Raw genomic sequence first — 19191 nt, 5'->3', positions numbered from 1 at the left:
GTTGTTCCTTCTCATGTATTTGTCAAGCAATAGCCTTAAGGCTTTGTTGATTCTTTTAATTCAGGTACACCTAAGGGCAGGACCGACATTCTATACTGCAAAATAACCCAGAAGCTGAAAGTTAGAAAAGGAGGAAGCAGAGGGGAAGGGGAAATAATTCCACATGGTCAGTGAGCATTCTGGGGTTAGAGAGAATGCAGGATCAGGTCTCCAAATGTCATCTGCGACTGGAATGTTCAGAGGGGACCGTTATCCAAATGAATCCATATAATGAATGATTTATGAGCCAAACACACACTTCATTTATGTTTTAGCTTCTACATTTGTCATAAACATTACTAGTAACACATCTGTGTTCAAGCTGCATTATTTGTACTAGAACATGTCTTTAAAAATCCCGGAAATAAATTTGTAACGAGAACAAAGCATTTTTTTCTGAGTTCAAACTAAAACAAACCAAGAATGAATTGTTTGCAGTGTGTACCATGTGCATATAGACCTTAGATGCTCATGTATCCTACCATGGTGATGAGCATATAAATGCCTAGAGATAATTAGTTTTAAAAATAAATACACCTGGAAACAAACACATTTGACAATTAATTCATCTTTCATTTACCTACCGAAGTCAGAGTTACAAGATTAGGCCCTGATCCTGCAATTTACAGCTCAGAAGTCAATGGGGATCTTTATCTTCCCACACATGGGAAATTACAGGATCTGGGACTTAGTGGATGAGGGGAAGAGAGTGGATGTAATATATTTAGGTAAAAAATGGTGTCATTTGGATTGAAAACTGGCCAAAAGACTAAACAGTGGGTAAGGAATGAGGAATAGTCAAAAGGCATTGCGTTGCAGTGGCAGGGATGTGTCTGATACACAGGTTGGTGTTACAGATAACCTTGAGTACCATGTTTATTAAAGATCTAGAAGTGGGAGTAAATAGCAGAACAGCTGAAAACAAGGGATGGGCTGCCAGGGGAGGAGATGCAAATGCCAGTGAGGGCAGAGAAAAAACTAGAAAGGGGCCTTGAGAGGTTTAAAATGTCGTCAGAAAATAACTTTGAAAAAGCAAACCACAGCTGGGAAAACTAAGCCAAAGCACATATTTTCAATGGGAGGCAGAAACATGGAGAGCAGGAGTGCTACAAAGGAAGCAAGATTGAAAGTAGGCAACGAATTAGATTTGCAATGTCATGCATCTATGGGGAGGGGAAAATGGCCAGTGCAAATTTGGGAAGCATATGCACATATTTTATTAACCATGGTATATAAAAGTATAACTAGGATTGATGGGATGAAATTAAAGAAAGGGAATATTTAGGGTAAGTGCCATGAAAACCTCCTGATGGTAAGAAATATTTGGCTGTCAAATAGCCTCTCCAGAGAAATACTGGGAAAAAGCCCATGGCTTGCGGCTTACAAAGCTTTTCTATATCAACCTATAACAGGCTTTAGAACAACTACTTTCAAAAGCCTCATCAAAAAGGAAACTTGTACTGAAGACAGGTGCAGATGTCTATGTCTAGCAGAACTGCTATGAATAACTATAACACATTAGGGAAAGAAAAGAAGCTGTTAATGACAAAATGCATTTCATTTACAGCAAGTTCTACCTTACATGACACATTTGGCTTCTGTTATCCCGCCTCCCCTTCACCCCCCCCCCCTTTATTTAATAGTTACGATGTTATAACTTGCAATTAAATGTTATGCTGAGCTACCGAGTTCCAAAATGCTGGGTATTTTCTCAGCACGTCATGGTTTGGGGGAGGGACAGCCCAGTGGTTTGAGCATTGGCCTGCTAAACCCAGGGTTGTGAGTTCCATCATTGAGGGGGCCATTTATGGATCTGGGGCAAAAATTGGGGATTGGCCCTGCTTTAAGCAGGGGGTTGGACTAGATGACCTCCTGAAGTCCCTTCCAACCCTGATATTCTGTGATTTTCTTAAATGATTTTTTTCCCCAGTGTTCTTGATTCCCAAACAGAAAGCAGCAAGACTGTGTCTCAGGAGTGAGTTTTTACCAGTGTAGCAGTGACTGGAGGTGGACTAATCAGTAAAATGCCAGACATGTTTTTGGAGCAGTGGTAGGGGAATCGGTTACACCTTCATTTCTCACCTCAGTTTATAGTATGGATGTAATTTTTCCATTAGTAATCATCTTTAATATTCATTGCTCTGCTTCTGGGGACTTCAAATGTAGAGAAATCAGAGTATAGAAATCAAGTTTTTCACTGAAGGAGGAGATAGGCTAGAGGGACTGTATAATATACTTTGCATATGGTAAATATGATTTTTTTAACCTCATCCCAATTCATGAATAGATTTCACAGGACTTTATTGCAACTGTGTTTGCTCATAGTGATGTGGCAGGGTATTTATGACTCAGAAATGAGCCTGTTTAGTGGATGGGAAGAGAGAAGCCTTTAAAAAGGCTCGGGTTAAAAAGGTGCGATAGCAGGCCGTGGGAATACTGATTAATGGCTCTGAAAATACGACATGACGTGCAGATTAAAGGCAATAGAAAAGAGTGAATATTTTAAAGATTTTTCTTTCAAGATTTTTAGGACGCAGTTTTCCAGAGTGGATAAAACACTGATTATTAACATTGCTTATTTGCATTATGGTAGCGCCTGGAGGCCCCAAGTAATATCAGGGGCTCATTATGCAGGGTGCTCTATAAACACATAGTGAGAGGCAGGCCCTGCCCCAAGGAATTTGCACTCTAAATAGGCTAGAGCTGGAGAAGGCAGTTTTCTCCCCATTCTGAAGTTGGGGAATTGAGGCTCAGAGAGATTAAGTGACTGGCCCAAAATCACACAGCAAGTCTGTGGTATCAGTGCTCGGATTGAACCCAGCTCTCTTTCCTCCCACTCCAGTGCCTTAGCTACACGACCATCCTTAGCCAAACTTTCCCCAGTTAGAAAAGGCTGTATCTATCCACAAAGGGTACCTGGCCATCCTCAGTAAGCTATTTGAATACCCAACCTATCTCCGCAAAGGCCTCATACCATTGTAAATGGCGTCACTACCATCTTGGGCCATGCTGATTAGCCATTGTTTTACTGCTACCCCAGAAAGTATTGGTGTCAAGTGCAATTCTACTTGGAGTGACATTCAGATTGGTAGCCTCCGTGAGCCAAAGTATCCGGCAAGTCGTCAGCCTGGCTGTATATCCCACTGCATAGTACATTTGCTATAAAATGTGGTCTAGTGGTTAAAGAACAGGACTAGGAACAATGTCTCCTTAGTTTTCTTCTTACCTCTACCATTAAATTGCTCTGTGGCCTGGGGCGAGCATGTGAACAACTCTCTCCCTCTTTGAATTGGGGAAGAATAGCGTCCATCTTCTTCACACAAGTGTTGTGAGGCTTAATTCACAGATGTCTGCAAAGCACACTGGGCTGGATTCTCAACTGTGTCCAAGGTCTGCAGCGATGCAATGAGAAGGGGGCAGGAATGGCATGCTGGTCACAACCCCTGATCCCAAGCCACCCAGCCAGACACAAGTTGGAGCTGCAAAGGGGCAAAGTGGAGTTTGCAGGCCACAGAATTAGATTTGCCCAATAAAATTTGCTGTATAAGTGCAAAGCATTATGCACGAACTGCCAGCAGCTCACCCTTGGTTGCATGTAGCTACTACAACTAGTGCTGGCCTTGCACCTATTCACCCTCAACAATTTTCTTGACTCAAATCCATTAAATAGAATTTGTGAGCTCAGATGACTGGGATGATGGCCTCCTACCCACTTTGACAGCTCCATTCATGGGAGAAAATCATAATTTTTCTGTAAACAGACTGACTAGAGATCTTCAAAAAAAAATTGGTTTTGTTTTTAATTTGCTATTCCTCAACAAAACAATCATTCTACCATTACATATTTATTTAAATATGTAATTTATTTAAATGTGGCTTATTTAAAAATCAAGGAAGAAGCTGATGGAGCTTTCACAAAATCATCTATTCACTTCCACCGTATTTTTTCAGACATCCTTATTTATAGTCTTTTGCTGCCCTGTGATAAAAAAGAAAAAAAAAAAAAGGCAAATTTGGATCCTTCCCCTGTCCCCTCCCCCCACCATCAGAACCAAGTTTCAAGATTGTAGGTTTTAAAAAAAGCATTTGAATCTGTGAAATCTGATATGGGAGATTTGAGTGATTGCTGATGGAGAGGTCAGAGGTCAATTTGGGGTTGCCTCCATCCATACTCTGGAGTCCAGAAGCATAACCAGCTGCAGGATTCTAGTTCAAAAGTGTACTTGAATCGTTGAAATCCTAGAGGAAAGACCAGTTGCCATTTTGTTGATTTCTGATGGCCAAAGGTAAATTCTGTTTCCATTTTTCTTCCATTCTTCTCACTTAACCATTTCTCTGCTATTGCAAGGGCCTGGGTCCCGCCTATTCTCTGCCTGTGGGCTGCAAGATTTTGGACTCATTTCAGTTGTTGGGTTTAGTGTGCGGGTGCTGGGTGGTGGTGGTGGTCTGAAGTCTGGTAGTCCCTTTTGTCCCTTTTGGCCTAAACTCGATGACACTATACCCAGCAACCTGCAATAAATAAACATCCCAAACTGGATTTTCGCTCAACGGGAGCACAGAAATTAATTGTCAGCCATTCAACTGTCTATATCACTATTAAATTTCTTTCCAACTATTTGAAAAATCCATGTCACTTTCTTTACTGCTTGTGGGTGTTTTTGTTAAAATGTTTTGATTCCTTTTTCACTAACAAGGGAGAAAAGTTAATGCCAGCAGCACATATGCCCACAAGCAACCCTACAATAATTAACTAGTGTTCATATGTGATGGCAGGGAGTAACACACCTTGATTTGGAAAGCAGATTTGGTTTCAAGCTTCCAAGAGATTATTACAAGTAGTGCAGGACACAGTGAAAGGAAACCATACCTTTTAAACTGTTTAAAATGGCTGGGGAGGAATGTTTCTTGCATTATGACTTGAGGCTGATTTGTGGTTGAGCAAATATATGGGAAATGTCTACTTTCAGGTAAGGAAATATGTTAAAGCCATCAGGGAATATAGGATCTATTTTTCCTGCTAGAGAACTCTGTGGGCATGTCATTGGGATTTGGTGAAGAGATGCACTCTGGTGCTTAAGCCACATTGGAGCACTATGAGGACAAATGTTTGTGAGTTGTTCTGAGTTGTTCCTAATTGGAACAGACACTAACACCCTCTGATCCAAATTCCACTGGCTTCTCCGACCTGATGTCAAGTCCTCCATCACTGTGTGAGGGTTGCCTCCAAGCAGACTGTGCTAAAAATAAAATACGCTCACACAGACGCACACAGAGCAAGCCAGACAAGAGTCTTCAGGACTGTTTCTTGACACCCTTAACGACAGTGGGTTTGTTTTGCTTTGAGTTCAAATCTAGATGATTATGCTTTGTTTCTGTTTCCCAGGTGAAGGAAGGGTTGCATTATGGTAATAAGACTTCAGCCATTGAGGAGCTCAGTCTTACCTGGGGATTTTTAAATGCCTTGCAAATGAAGTTAAATCTTCAGCTGAATATTACATTTCACATCTCCAGTCATGGGAGACAGTAGCACTTTTAAAACAACCGAGAGGTGAACTACTGCTAAATACTCCTCTCTAGTGACCTCTCCAGCTCCCTCAACAGCAAACAATTTGTTTTCTAAAGTTCTGTTCCTGGATTCCCACCAGAATCTCCCCATGTTCCTTACTCAGGAAACCAGTAGCCTCCTGAGATTTCTCACTTGCTTTCCTTTGTGGCCGGTGTCCCTCCACGGCTGCTCTAGGTTCCCTAGCATTGGCTCTGAGGGAACTCTCATGGTGGGAAAAGTGCCATCTACTGAAAACAAACAAACTTGCCCAAGGTTTGAGAATCAGTTTCTGCATGTTCCGTTATGCTATTTGTAGGAGAAAGGGTGTTTCCTTGCTGTTTTTAATGGGTCAGATTAAAAAACACAGATCCGAGCTCCGTGGAACTCAGATGTGGGTCTGTGATGGGGTGTTCACCCGCACTAGCCTAGAAGGGGTTAAAAAGGCAGAGAAGGGGCCACTTAACCAGAGAGGCTACAGCTGAGGGGAATTAGGTGGCCTAAGAAATCCCATGAGTGATGATGGAGTGCAGGTGAGAAGGAACAGGGAGGGCTAGTATAAAGCCAGCAACCTGGCAGAAGCGAGGGAGCCAATGGCCACACACTGGCCAGTAGAGAGGGAAGAAACCTAGGACAGAGGGTGTGCCAAAAGGGCAGCAAGGGGGCAGCAGACCTGGAAAGGGGCTAATCCCCAGAGCAACCAGGAGGAGGTACCCTCGCGGAGAGTGTATCGTGTGATAGGGTCCAGATGTAATGACTGACCCCTGTCTCTAAAATGGGTCAAACTGAAACTCCAGTTCCAAACACCCCCCAACTTCCCAGAAGCAGGACTCTTAGGGGGTCGAGCCCTGCCGCCCGCCAACTGCTTAGAGAGAGCAATTGTTTCTATATTCCGAATTTCTTCCTCACCTTCCTCCCCTGCAGTGAAAATGTGCAGTTTAAAGCTGGAGGATGTCTCTTTCCTTATTTTAGGGCTGTTGGCTCAAGTGCCTTGTGTGTATGTCTTCAGCTGACTGACAGGTGTCAGTGGAAGAGCAATATCCTGTGTGTGCTTTCAACATAATGCCTATTTCCTAACCCTGTCAGGTTTCAGTTATTTAATCTGGGGGTTTTCGTATGAAAGGAGAAGCCAAGAGAAGACTTGGGAAACAGAAAGGATCTTCTTATCTTAAAGGCAGAAATGCCTGTAAATTGAACCATGCACCTTATCCCCACCACAGCTCATGGCCAAAGTGTTTGCAAAGGGTCTGTTGCCTACTCAAGAGAGGATGGTAGCTCAAATTGAGCCAGATTTGAGTGAATGGAGATCTGGGAAGGATAACTGAGGAATCTGACAATTCTGTTTTGTGCTGCCTTTTCCCCTATCCATTAAAAACCTCTCCCAGTCATTTTCACACCAGTTGCCCCTCATATTCAGTTCTCAACAAAAAAAATGCAACCCATAAGACAACGAAAAAAATTCCAAATTCCCTTCTTCCATTAAACTCATGGAAAGTATTTATCTCCTTTATTTTCTGCCTGATTAATACATTTGGTACACCAGTCTCAAGACCTTGAACAATTTGACCATTATTGCCTGTCCATCACTGGAGTTAAGACTATTGCTGTAAAGGTGATTGAAATTCTTAACTATTAACATGACTAACATTTTCTAATTAACTGCCATGAAAAATCCCCTGTTGTTCCCCAAATGATCAAACCCTGGCCAGTCTTTTCCCCCAAATAATCTGCAGTGACTAGCAGTGGTTTCTGTGAATCTGGAAACATGATGTGAGCCAGGGGTCTTTTCCAAAATTACTAACAATAAGGACTGTTAGTTCTTTCAATCCTCTTTGGTGCAATCTGTTGCAAATGAGAGAATTCCTGGGTATCCCAGAACAGCGTAGGAGTGTTGACTGTGCATGGTTGATCCATAACAGTTAATTTTTTTTTTTATTTTACAAAATAAAACAATTTCACATAGCAAATATGTTTGAGAAAATCATGGTATGCTAAGAAATAGGTGAAATTTACTGGCTGGATTATTAATTGCAAATGACTGGCTCAGCTGTACAAAGCATGTCACTTTAATCATGCAGTGAGTCTGAGCACTGGCTCCCTAGAGCTCTGAGTCTTATCTCTCACATATGGAATCATACAACACTGTTCATTAGTCCCGTTGGCCCAGTCACACGGAAATGATGTTGAGAATACTTCTATCTGATCTGCTACTTTTCTGTGGCAATGTGACAGTCCCAGGATGATGGCTGATATAGACACTACTGCCAATTGGAAAGAGACTCCATAGTGAGACAAAGAAAAGGATATTTTTCTATTGCAATTTTGGACCCATGGTGTCTTCCCCTCTTTAACAGATGGCAAGCGAGTGACCACAGGTTCTTCTCCTGGGGGCTTTTAGAAAGGATTTTATAAAAACCCCAAAATGTGCATGTTCTGCTGTTGCAGGATTTCTGTGTCCCAATGGTGCAGACTGAACTGCAGAAAGAGGAAGGCCAGCCTGGAGGTTAAGGCAGTGGTTTGGCCCTCGTGGGATCTGGGTTCAAAGTCCTAGCTCTCCCACAGACTCCATGAGTGATTTGGGGCCAGTCATGAGCAGCCAGACTTTCAAAAGTGATCCCCTCCCATTCAGAAGAGCTCAACACGCACCATGCGGACCTCTTTTGAAAACCTGGCCTCTTTATTTTGGTGGCTAAATGGAAGCCCTGAGCTATTTGGAAAACTTGGCCCTTAATCTCTCTGTGCCTCAGTTCCGGGCCCAGCTTGTTGTGTGGTGCTCAGATTCCCAGCCGCATGCCTGAGGGGGAGGGTACTCCATTGGCCTCTCACTGGGCCCGAGCCTCTTGGTTCCTTCCCACACCCTTTGGGGAGGCAGGAATTAATCCCATGAATAAATGCTGCATTCAGATACAACCCTAATGCTTTTATCTGACCATGGACAAGCCTCAGTTAGTGCAAGAGACCATTAAGGTCTCCTACATGGGGGCAAGGGTCATGCATACACCCGCTAGCAATAATACAGTTGTACGGAGTCCCTAACGCTTAAATATACTCCCTCAGGCATCCAAACGGCCCCCAGCCCCAGTCAGGGTTCCTTCTGCAATGGCTGCTAGTGCTTGGGCATGGGGCGAGCTCAGAGGGGGAGTTTCAGTCTGCTGCATCACTGGTATCCATCACCATGGTGGTCAGAACACCTCTGCTGAGTCAAGGCTGCTCCTTCAGCCTGGCTGTAGCTTTGACCCTGGTGTATTTACTGGGCCAAAGCCCTAGCCCCAGGTTCTGGCTGTGTTTGGGGCAGCTCCCTTCAGCAGTGGCAACAGCATGTGATCTGACATCTCTCTCTAGCGCAACTCCTGTGCCAGCAGATTGGTCCAGAGCCGACCAGATGGCCAGCAACCAGTCCTCTGGTCCCATTTGGACAGGGCTGAGATTCTGCTCTGGAATGGGATTCCTCTCCTCCAAGGGAACGTGGGCTGGAAGCTGCAGGATTTCCTCCCCGTCCTCTCGCCAGCTAGGGCTCTGGGGCCAGCTCCACGGTCTGCCTTCTCCCTAATTGCTCAGGTTAGCGCGGACCCTTTCACACACCTGCCGTGTGCATGTGGAGTGGGGACTGCACACCCATCTGCAAAATGGGACTAACAGTTCTTCCTGTCTACCATCCATTGTCTGTCTCCTCTCTTTAGACTGTAAGTTCTTTGGGGGTAGAAATTGTCTCTTAGGATGTTTATGCACAACAGGGCCCTGATCTCAGTTTGGGGCCTCTTGCAGCACTGTAATACAGATACAAAACAATAAGAAAATCCAGCAGATGTTTAAAGTGTTAGCATGACATGCTGACATCCCTGGGTCAAAAGTCACTTTGACCTGTCATCTGAGTCTCCATGATAGTGGGATGAGTTAGACATTTAACTGGCTGGTCACTTGAAGCATGACAAAACTTTCACCATCCTCCGATGAAAGACCAGAGAGAGATGTATCCATCTGCCACCTGCTAACTATTAGGGCATCAGGTCAGTGGTTTCCAGTCTCATACCCTTCCTGAGCATATCAGAATGGGAAAAGTCATGGTGGTGGCCAGACTGAAATGAGTCCTGAAATCCTGGGCTTTCCTTGCAAATCTTCATCAGATCCAGAGTCTGAGTCAGCTAGTCTGTTTCTTTTATCAATGAGACTGTTTTCTTCTTGTTCCGATGCGTGCTTCGAGGGTGTCCCAGCGGTGGCACTGGGGTGAGTGGGTGCTGGGATTGTCATGATGTTCAATTCAGCCTTCTAGAGAGATGTCTGATTGTCATACCTTAAAACAGCCCTTCCCTCGCAGGGCTGTGTTTGGCTTAGTATGGTGGGGATATGCTGGACTGCCACTGCTTATACATAGGAAGGAGAATATCCATAGTTAATGCTAATAAAAATAGACTTTGGAAAGGGATGTGAAAGTCCTGATTTCAGGGATGAAACCAATCTCTAGCTATTAGGGGGTAGGATGAGATTTATATAGGGGTGGGGCAGATTATCCCACGTCTGCCTGCTGCAGGGTTTCTTGCACCTTCCTCTGAAGCACTTGAGGCAGGGCACTGTCTGAGATGGGCTCCAGAGCTGTATGGTCTGATCCAGCCTGGTAATTCCTGTGACATGGAGTTTATCGGGGGCGGGGGGGCAATGGTAAGCTCAGGAGTAAGGCTATCTGGGGATGACTCTTGATCCCCACCCTCAGTCCTCCTTGGAACACATGGAATACACAATGCTGCCTGTCACCAGTCTAGAAGCAGATCATGCTATTCCTGAGGACCGTGCAGGGGTTTGCCAGGGGACCCCAAAATGAAGCTGTGACATCAGCTCCTCCTCCTTTATTTAACATGGGGCAGCGTGAAGCCTTGAGTCAGTGTAAATGTCACCGCCAAGGGGTCTTTAAGACATGGAGTGACAAGGGAAGGAAATGCTAGTGCCAGGAGTTCTGACAGCGGGAAATGCTGTCACTCTCAGTGCCTGGGGCTTGGAGATGTATTGATAATAACTGGAATGTGCCATAAACAGGAGCAATATTAAATGAATCTGACTGTGTCTGGGACTGAGCTTTACAACCCGCAGTGTGGGCTGCTCTCTCTGCCTCACTGAAATCTTGAGGCAGGTTTCCAGCAGCTCCCACAATCTCATTAAGTGCTCTCCTAAGGAGGCCATCGACATGAGACAGCAACCTCCCATACTGCATAGCAGCACCAGTAACTGCTGAGATCAGAAACCAAGAGCTGACACACACCCTGACGGGCTAGTCATGGTGAACTTCCAGGCCACCATCTCCTGATCCAGCCTTCCCCACCCCCAGGCTTCGAAAGTAAAAGAACATAAGAATGGCCATACTGGTTCAGATCAAAGGTCCATCTAGCCCAGAATCCTGTTGTCCAACAGTGGCCAATGACAGGTGCCCCAGAGGGAATGAACAGAACAGGGAATCATCAAGTGATCCATCCCCTGTCGCCCATTCCCAGCATCTGGCAAACAGAGGCTAGGGACACCATCCCTGCCCATCCTGGCTAATAGCCATTGATGGAACTATCCTCCATGAATTTATCCAGTTCTTTTTTGAACCCTGTTATAGTCTTGGCCTTCACAACATCCTCTAGCAAAGAGTTCCACAGGTTGACTCTGGTGTAAAGAAATACTTCCTTTTGTTTGTTTTAAACCTGGTGCCTATTAATTTCATTTGGTTCTTGTGTTATGAGAAGGCATAAATAACACTTCCTTATTTACTTTCTCCACACCAGTCATGATTTTATAGAACTCAGTCATATCTCCCCTTAGTCGTCTCTTTTCCAAGCGGAAAAGTGCCAGTCTTCTTAATCTCCCCTCATACGCCAGCCGTTCCATACCCCTAATCATTTTTGTTACCCTTTTCTGAACCTTTTCCAATTCCAATATATCTTTTTTGAGATGGGGTGACCAGATCTGCATGCATGGAAACAGGCATATAGGCCTCCCCAGGTACAAAAGATACTAGGAACCCGAGGGCCCCCTGACTGCTTGGAGCGTGAAGTAGGGTTGAGGTGTGTAGCAGACATTGAAAACAGGCCAGTCTGCAATAACTTAAAGCAACGTCCGTGGGCTGAACTCTGCCCTCGTGGCTTTGTGGCCTGGCTGGATGTGGTGTCCATGAGAACCAGCCAGCTCCTTAATGGGAAGCCCCTCTCAGCAGCGTCCCTCTCCACAGAAATAGCCAATGACTCCTCCGCCTTCCCCCAGGCGTGGCAGGGGCCTTGCTGAGGAGTTGGGCTGGAAGGAGGCAGTGCCGTCCCTACATCCTTGAACAGGCAGCTAAGTTGAGGATGACACAACAGGGCTGAGCAGTCTCGGCACCCCCACAAGGCGTCTTAGCCAGCCAGTTGTTTCAAAGCCGCCATCCCCAAGGAAGGGTGGGGGGGCTCCTCGGCTCGAACCCTGTCATCTGGGGAAAGGAAAGCACAGCCTCTGGAGCCCTCCACTCAAAAGCTACCTTTTTGGGGGGGCCTCTAGCTGATCCCCCATGGTCCCTGAACTTCTCTGTCTCCCCCCAACACACACACAATTGCAGGCAGTTCCCGAGGGGCAGTGAGCACATATTCCAGGCCAAGACCTACACTAGCCTCTGTAGGGAGATGAAAGGGCTCCGATCCGTGGTTATCCTGGGCATAGGGAGCTCATTTTCATGCACTTCCCATTTCCTTCTGGGCCAGCACCAGACTTGAATACAGAGCTGCTGTTGGCCACTGTGAGTGTCTAACCATGGCAACAGTGATTTTCCTAATGTGGGGCCAATGACAGTACAGCCCCCATAGATGGACATAAAGGGTTATAAACCTAGCCTTGGCTCCGTGTGTTTGACACACATATGCACAGTGTAATGCAATTCAGCATTACCCTATATCATCTATGCTGTGTGTGTGCATATTGTAACCATATATTGTTTGTGATGGCCAAAGGTACATTATAGATAGTTGCCAAAGTGCAGGGTCTGAACTCTTCAATGCTCTTTGACAAGCTTTGCTGGACTTGGGGGTGGGGAGTACAGATTGTACCAGTTAGGGTGCCAATGCTCTCTACTGGATGGAATGACCCACCTTCATCTGTGTGTGGCTATGTCACCCTCTACAGCAGTTGTAAGCCCCAATTCTCATGTGGCAGGGACTGCCCTTTGCTCAGTGCTAGGGAGCCAGCAATTCCTGAGTTCCATCCCTGAAGTTCCACCCTCACGTGAGCAGTGTCTGCAAGGGAGCGACGGGAGAGCAGCAGACGCGTTCTCTCTCGCAGTATCATCTAAGATGAATTCAGAGCTAGAGAAGGCATGTGGAGTTAAAGGGCAGGGCATCCCCCACCTCCTGGCTCCCTAACTGAATGCAGTGCAGAATGGCTATATCAGCTTATGTGCCCAGACAGAGGGATGAATAGTCCAGAGCAACAGAGGCTTGCCTCAGAAATTGGGCTTCTTTGCCTAGCTCCCCTGACCATCTCTTTCTCCCCCTTGCAGTCTGCTCGCAGTTCTCCAAGGGCGTCTATGCCATCTTTGGGTTTTACGACAGGAAGACGGTGAACATGCTCACATCCTTCTGCGGGGCACTCCATGTCTGCTTCATAACACCCAGCTTCCCCGTCGACACCTCTAACCAGTTCGTCCTCCAGCTGCGCCCAGAGCTTCAGGATGCCCTCATCAACATCATCGAACACTACAGCTGGCAGAAGTTTGTGTACATTTACGATGCTGACCGGGGTGAGTGGCGAGTGACCAGGCAGAGTGGGCGAAGCATGTCTGTTTGTCACCCCGGGCAGAACGGACGACTGCTCCCTAGGGAAAATAGCCCAAGCATAAGTGGTTTGGATGTCAAATCGGGCAATGATTTAGATTTAATGAGGTGATTACTCAGGATCCTGTTTTCAAGCCGTCTGCCTAACCTGATGCCTGTGGGAACCCCCCATTTGTGCAATTGGCACTTAGGGCACAATGGGTAGCTGCCTATCAAATGCCCGTTTGCACACACAAGCATGACATTTGTGTGCGCAGCTGGGATAGTTTGGAAAACTCTCTGAGCTCCCTGCATTAAGTGAACACCGGTCAATTACTAACGAGAGTCATTGAGCTTCTAGGAACCAATTATCAAGATACTAAATTTGCTGTTAATAACCCTTTTTTCCAAAACAGGAACAAATGGTATCATTGCTCTGCGGGTAAATAAATGCATAGAAGGAAGTGGGATCTGTTGGTTAAAACATGGTGACTGAGTTCTCTACTCAGATCTGTCATAAACTTCATGTCTGATGTTAGGCAAGTGCCCTACCTGCTCTGTCTCTGTTTCCCCATCTCTCAGATGGCTACAAAACTACAGGAGTGTTGTGAGGCTTAGACTTGGTGAGGCCTTGGTGGAGCACGTGCACAAGGGCTTTTCACAGTGCAGTCTGTGCCCTCAGGCAGGGGAGAGCAGGAACCGCTCCCCTGAGAGGCCCCGGGCAGGGCATGCTGCCACAAGAGACAAAGGATAGAGGCAGGGTCATGCCTGCCCATGCCAGCGGGGGATGGGGGTAGGGTATGTGTGTTTGGCTCCCAGAGGAGGGCAGCAGCAGGTACACACCTCTGTCCTTCACACTGGTGTTAACTACACACATTTCCAACGCGGGGCTGTGCATCTAACACACAAGTGAGCCCTTAAATGACTGAGGTTTGTAAAGCATTCCAGTGCAGGGGTGCAATGTATGTATTTGCTGCTGTTACCCTTGAAACGCTAAATAAGTACATCTCATTTAGAGAGTGACCATATCTCTGACTTACTGCCTATGTTTATCTGTAAATGAGATTATTATTTCTGTGTTACATATCACCTAGGAGGTTGTGCAAACAAACTGGAATCCACTGTTTCCATCTACCATGCCCTGGCACCCATTAGAGGAGTGCTCTGTGCATATGTAAATAGTTAGTTAATAGATCAAATGCCAGTAGGTGGCACTCAGGAGTACATAGCGTAGCATCTGGATTTTGTAGGACCCATTGTGCACTGCAAATGGGGTCCTCTGCTCTTGACAACAGGCTCTTCCTCCCCTCCGTGCAACAGGCGTGCTGCAGATCTGAGTGCCCGACAGGTGTCACCATAGCGCCACCTGTGTTTGACACTGGAAGTGCAGAAGTTTATTATAATTATTTAAATTACAGTCAGGAGTGCCACCCCTGAGGTACAAAACCTGGGACATAAAGGGTAATCCTGAGCCCAAAAAACTTGACAGCTGGCTGTGTGGGCTGAGTAACCTGACAGACTTCCCAGTTACCTCAAAAAAGGGATAATCGGGACAGGTGGAAACCTGAATTATAGCAGTGCCTGGAGTCCCAGACTGAGATCAGGCCCCCACTGTGTACAAACACATAGAGAGACAGTCCCTGACCCCAACATTACAGTCTAAACCGGTAAAGGGTGGGACTGGAAAGAGTGCCACACAAGTGAAACCACTTGCCCAAGGTCAAACAGCAGGTTAGTGGCAGAGCCAGGATTAGAACCCAAGTCTGAGTCCCAGTTCAGTGCCCTATCTATCAGACCACGCTGCCACAGATGGAGGAGGGCTATTCTGAGTGGCGTGACTTATAAATGTGAAATACGGATATAATATCTTGTTGTTCTGCAATAGTCGGAAAGAAGGCACAGAAGAAGTCACTATAATGTAGTTTGGCTTGGGTAGGATGCTTGAGTTTTAAAAGCTTTTTGGAGTTTTGCTGGGGTCTCATGATGCTGCATGACCCAAGACTACAGGCTCCCGCACAGGCCAGGAGAAGGGAAAAAAGAAAAGGCTAACACACAAGAACTAAATCCTGACTCCCTCACTGTTCCCCTCTTTCTCCAGGCTTGTCAGTCCTACAAAAAGTGCTGGACACAGCTGCCGAGAAGAACTGGCAGGTGACAGCTGTCAACATCCTGACAACAACAGAAGAGGGCTACAGGATGCTCTTCCAGGAGCTGGAGAAGAAAAAGGAACGGCTGGTGGTGGTGGACTGCGAGACGGAGCGGCTGAATGCTATCCTGGGCAAGGTTGTGCTGGCAACAGGCTCCGGGAGGGGACTTGCCTGTGTTAAGGGACTCGTTGTTTCTCCTGGATAAGTTCTCTTCCTTGTTCCATTTATCCATGGTGCACTGCAGAAGGGCACTTATGAAGGGAGTGTGAATCACAGTAGGATGGGCCTACTGAGCCCAGGACACTCTTGCCTTTATTATACAGAAGAAACTGTAGAGCTGGAGGAAACCTGGGATTTCTCTGGAGCTGCTGAGTCAGCTGTGCTGCTCCATAAGATTTTTCCTGCAGTTAATTGTCTGACTCCTTTGCAGAGCCCAATACACCAACTGTCTCACCCCCAGAGAGGTGGTTCTGTGTAGCCCTCTGACTCTTCAGGTCTTGGTGCACAGACATTGTCACTGTTTTAGCCTCTTCATTCTTCATTTTATTCCTCTGGATTCAGAAATGGGCATGGGATGGATCTGTGAATCAGAGCTGGGAACCCCCTGGCCCATCTCTCCTTCCGCTGCCCTGCCTCCAGTCCTCACACCCACCTCCAGAATGATGCACAAGGACTTCTCCTTCATCTATCTGTTCAGTTTCCTCAAATCCAGCCCCAACTCCTTCCCCCAGAGCTACCGCTAGGGCCTTCCACACCTCTACATGGTGCATACAAAACATTTGACAATGCCCAGACAGCTGGTGTGTTGTCCACTGCTTACCATGCTTATTGTAATTGTCTCTCTGTTATCTTGTGCTTTCCCCCTCTGTTTGTTGTAGCCATCTGTCCTTTTCTCTTGCCTCTTATTTAGACTGTAAGTTACCTGGAGCAAGGGTTGTCTTTTCATTTGCTGGGTGTTCAGACTAGGCCACCGGGGCCCCAATTCTTGACTGAGGCTGCTAGGTGCTACAACATCATAAATAATAATAGATTAGAATTTTCCCCTACATGAGGTTAGTGCTCATGAGAGGGGCCAGATTAACTGTTCTGGAGAGTAAAGTCCTTTCTTTAGCCACAGAGCAGGCATAGTGTTTCTTGACATGTCCTAGACAATGAAAATTTGGCGAAAGCCATATAAGACCCAATCTTCCCTGATTTCAGAGTAACAGCCGTGTTAGTCTGTATTCGCAAAAAGAAAAGGAGTACTTGTGGCACCTTAGAGACTAAACAATTTATTTGAGCATGAGCTTTCGTGAGCTACAGCTCACTTCATCAGATGCATACCGTGGAAACTGCAGCAGACTTTATATATACACAGAGAATATGAAACAATACCTCCTCCCACCCCACTGTCCTGCTGGTAATAGCTTATCTAAAGTATCTGACACACACTTAAACAGTTCAATAGCATCTTTCCTTCCTTGCCGAGTTTACTTCTTACAGTATTTATCTGCTTTTCAGCAATAATGATGGCTTGTCTGGGCATTTCTTGCAGTGTGTTCAGCAAAACCTCTTTGGTTTCTCTTTCAATGCCGGTTTATTGAAGAGCTTCTCTACTTAAACATTGTCTTCATGTTTCACAGAAAAATTCTTCTTTGATTTTAAACCATATCGGATATTGAAGCAAGAAGGAAACTTTTGTATAATTAGGGTTGAGCAAACTATTTACAACAAAATTTAAAAGCCTGTGGATTTTACATATTTATTTCAATTTTGTAAAATGGACCCACTTTTGAAAACAAACCACCCAAAATGTAATGTGTGTTTACTTTAAAATGGCCCTATTTTATAGTGAGAAACCTCAAGACTTTTTAAGGTTTGCATTTGTAAATTCACAATTTCATTTGGGTGAAGAAAAATTTTCACATTGAAACTGAAAATTGTAATTTTCATTTGTTTTTATGCTTTGCCCTCAATTTCATGAAATGCCCCCAAAATGTGAACTTTGGTAGGTACAAAAGAAAACTACAGAACTTTTTACTGACAAATTTCTGTCCCTCACCTCCAATGTCTTGCCCTCCGGCTTCTCTTCTCTTAACCCAAACTCCCTTGTCCCTTAAATGATGTTGTTTGCCACTAAAATGGCCACCAGCGGCAGGAGGTTCAGAAGTGCCCCTTGTAATAGAAAATGTAAATTTCCAAATAGAAATGACAGTTTGTTCTTGGTGAGACGTGGCTTTAGGGCCAGCGCTCAACACCCAGCATGCTGAGCTCTTTTGGAAATCTGTCTACTTAGTCTGGTGGCTAACTGGGAACTGAGCTCTGGGAAATATGACCCAGTTGGACAGAGCACCCTCACAGCATAGGGTCTTTGTGCTCATGAAAATAGGACAGGACCTGTCATAGTAAGGTGGGTGGTGTGCAGGCTTTTGTCACTCAATTCCATCTTTACCAGCAGCGCCTCTGGCTATTCTAATCCTGAGCCCATGGAGAGCTCTGCTAATGCATTTTAAACAAGACCTGAAATACCCCAACTATTCCAGCCTCAGCAGGGCCTGCTAGCTAGTGGGTGGTCCATGACATGCAAAAGTACCGGGGAGACTTCAGCTCCGACTTGAACCCAGGTCACGGGAGGTCAACAGCTAGTCTATTCGCTCACTGCACCAGCAAGTCCTGTTTACAGATGTCTGCACTTTCTGTCTCTGTCTCACTCTTTTTGTGCGTTGAGGTGTTCAGGCATCCACCTTAGCCTCTCTCTGATATTTTAGCACATCCCCCCCCCCCCCCACCATGCACACGCCATCCTGTTACCCCTGTTCGGTGGCTGTGAATTTTTGGTCCCTCTTGAACAGAGAGCGGAGGACATCCCTCGAACAGCAGTCTCCGTCCCACGCACACTCACGCGCTTGCTCTCTTTCTCCCAGGCACAGCACACACCGCTGCTGCTGCCTTTCATGTCACTGTGGCCGAGTTCTTCAGAGCTCAGTTCTGAAAGAAATCTTCCCTCAAGGGTTACAGGCATGTGAGAAACCAACCTGATTTTTCTCTCACCCATGTCTGTTGCAGGGCATGATTTATCTATGCTGAGGTAACCATCTTTGATGAGCCAGCCCTGCTGGCTGGTGGCAGGATATCCGCTGAGCCATACGGTGTTGTCCTAATGGGATAAAGAAGTGTTTGCATTCCATCAAAGCGCTATGTCATTTCTTCCCTGATGCTCATTAAAATGAGTAACTGGAAACTTCTCCTCTCAGCTTTATCACTCTCAGAGAGAATTTCTTTCTAATAGACATCAAACTCTGCCCATTAAGAAGTGGGTAATCGAACCTGGATAGCCCAAGCGAGCCATCAGCATGCAGCCCGACGCTGCCTCATTCCATATTCAGACTAAGTGATAAATGTTATTATAACCTCAGCTTGCCACCCCAGTCTAAAAGCATTAGAACTGAGCAAGCCCTTTAAAATAAATTAAGGTAGCAAATAACTGTGTAAAACACAGGAGGCAAGATGCATAATTTGTGTGTATGAGTCGGTAGGTTCACAGCTCAGTGAAAGCTGGTCTGTATCCCTCTCCAATTAATTGACTCTGACACCTAATAAAATCACATGGGGCATTTTTGGTGCAAGAAACCAGCACCCTCTATTCTCCTATTTAATAGCTGGGGGACACTGGGGCATGAGATCATAGCTCCTGGTCCCACCGTATACCCCAAGCTTAATTTGTAATGAAAAAGGTGTC

General features: G+C 45.8%; 1 protein-coding gene across 4 annotated transcripts in view; it reads left to right on the top strand.

Moving 5' to 3' along the window:
- The window catches only part of GRIA1 (glutamate ionotropic receptor AMPA type subunit 1), a 157507-nt gene that overhangs the window by 67389 nt on the left and 70927 nt on the right, over positions 1–19191 (top strand). For 3 of the 4 annotated variants that reach the window (XM_077823713.1, XM_077823710.1, XM_077823711.1), the window contains exons 3-4: positions 13074–13313; positions 15425–15609. In XM_077823713.1, coding sequence (XP_077679839.1) covers positions 13074–13313; positions 15425–15609 — 425 coding nt within the window. The remainder of the gene's footprint in view (positions 1–13073; positions 13314–15424; positions 15610–19191) is intronic. The other variant, XM_077823714.1, reaches the window with a different exon arrangement.

The sequence above is a fragment of the Eretmochelys imbricata genome, chromosome 8 (genome assembly GCF_965152235.1).
Source record: "Eretmochelys imbricata isolate rEreImb1 chromosome 8, rEreImb1.hap1, whole genome shotgun sequence".
Classification (NCBI taxonomy): Eukaryota; Metazoa; Chordata; order Testudines; family Cheloniidae; genus Eretmochelys; species Eretmochelys imbricata.
This window is presented reverse-complemented; position numbering and strand designations above follow the sequence as displayed.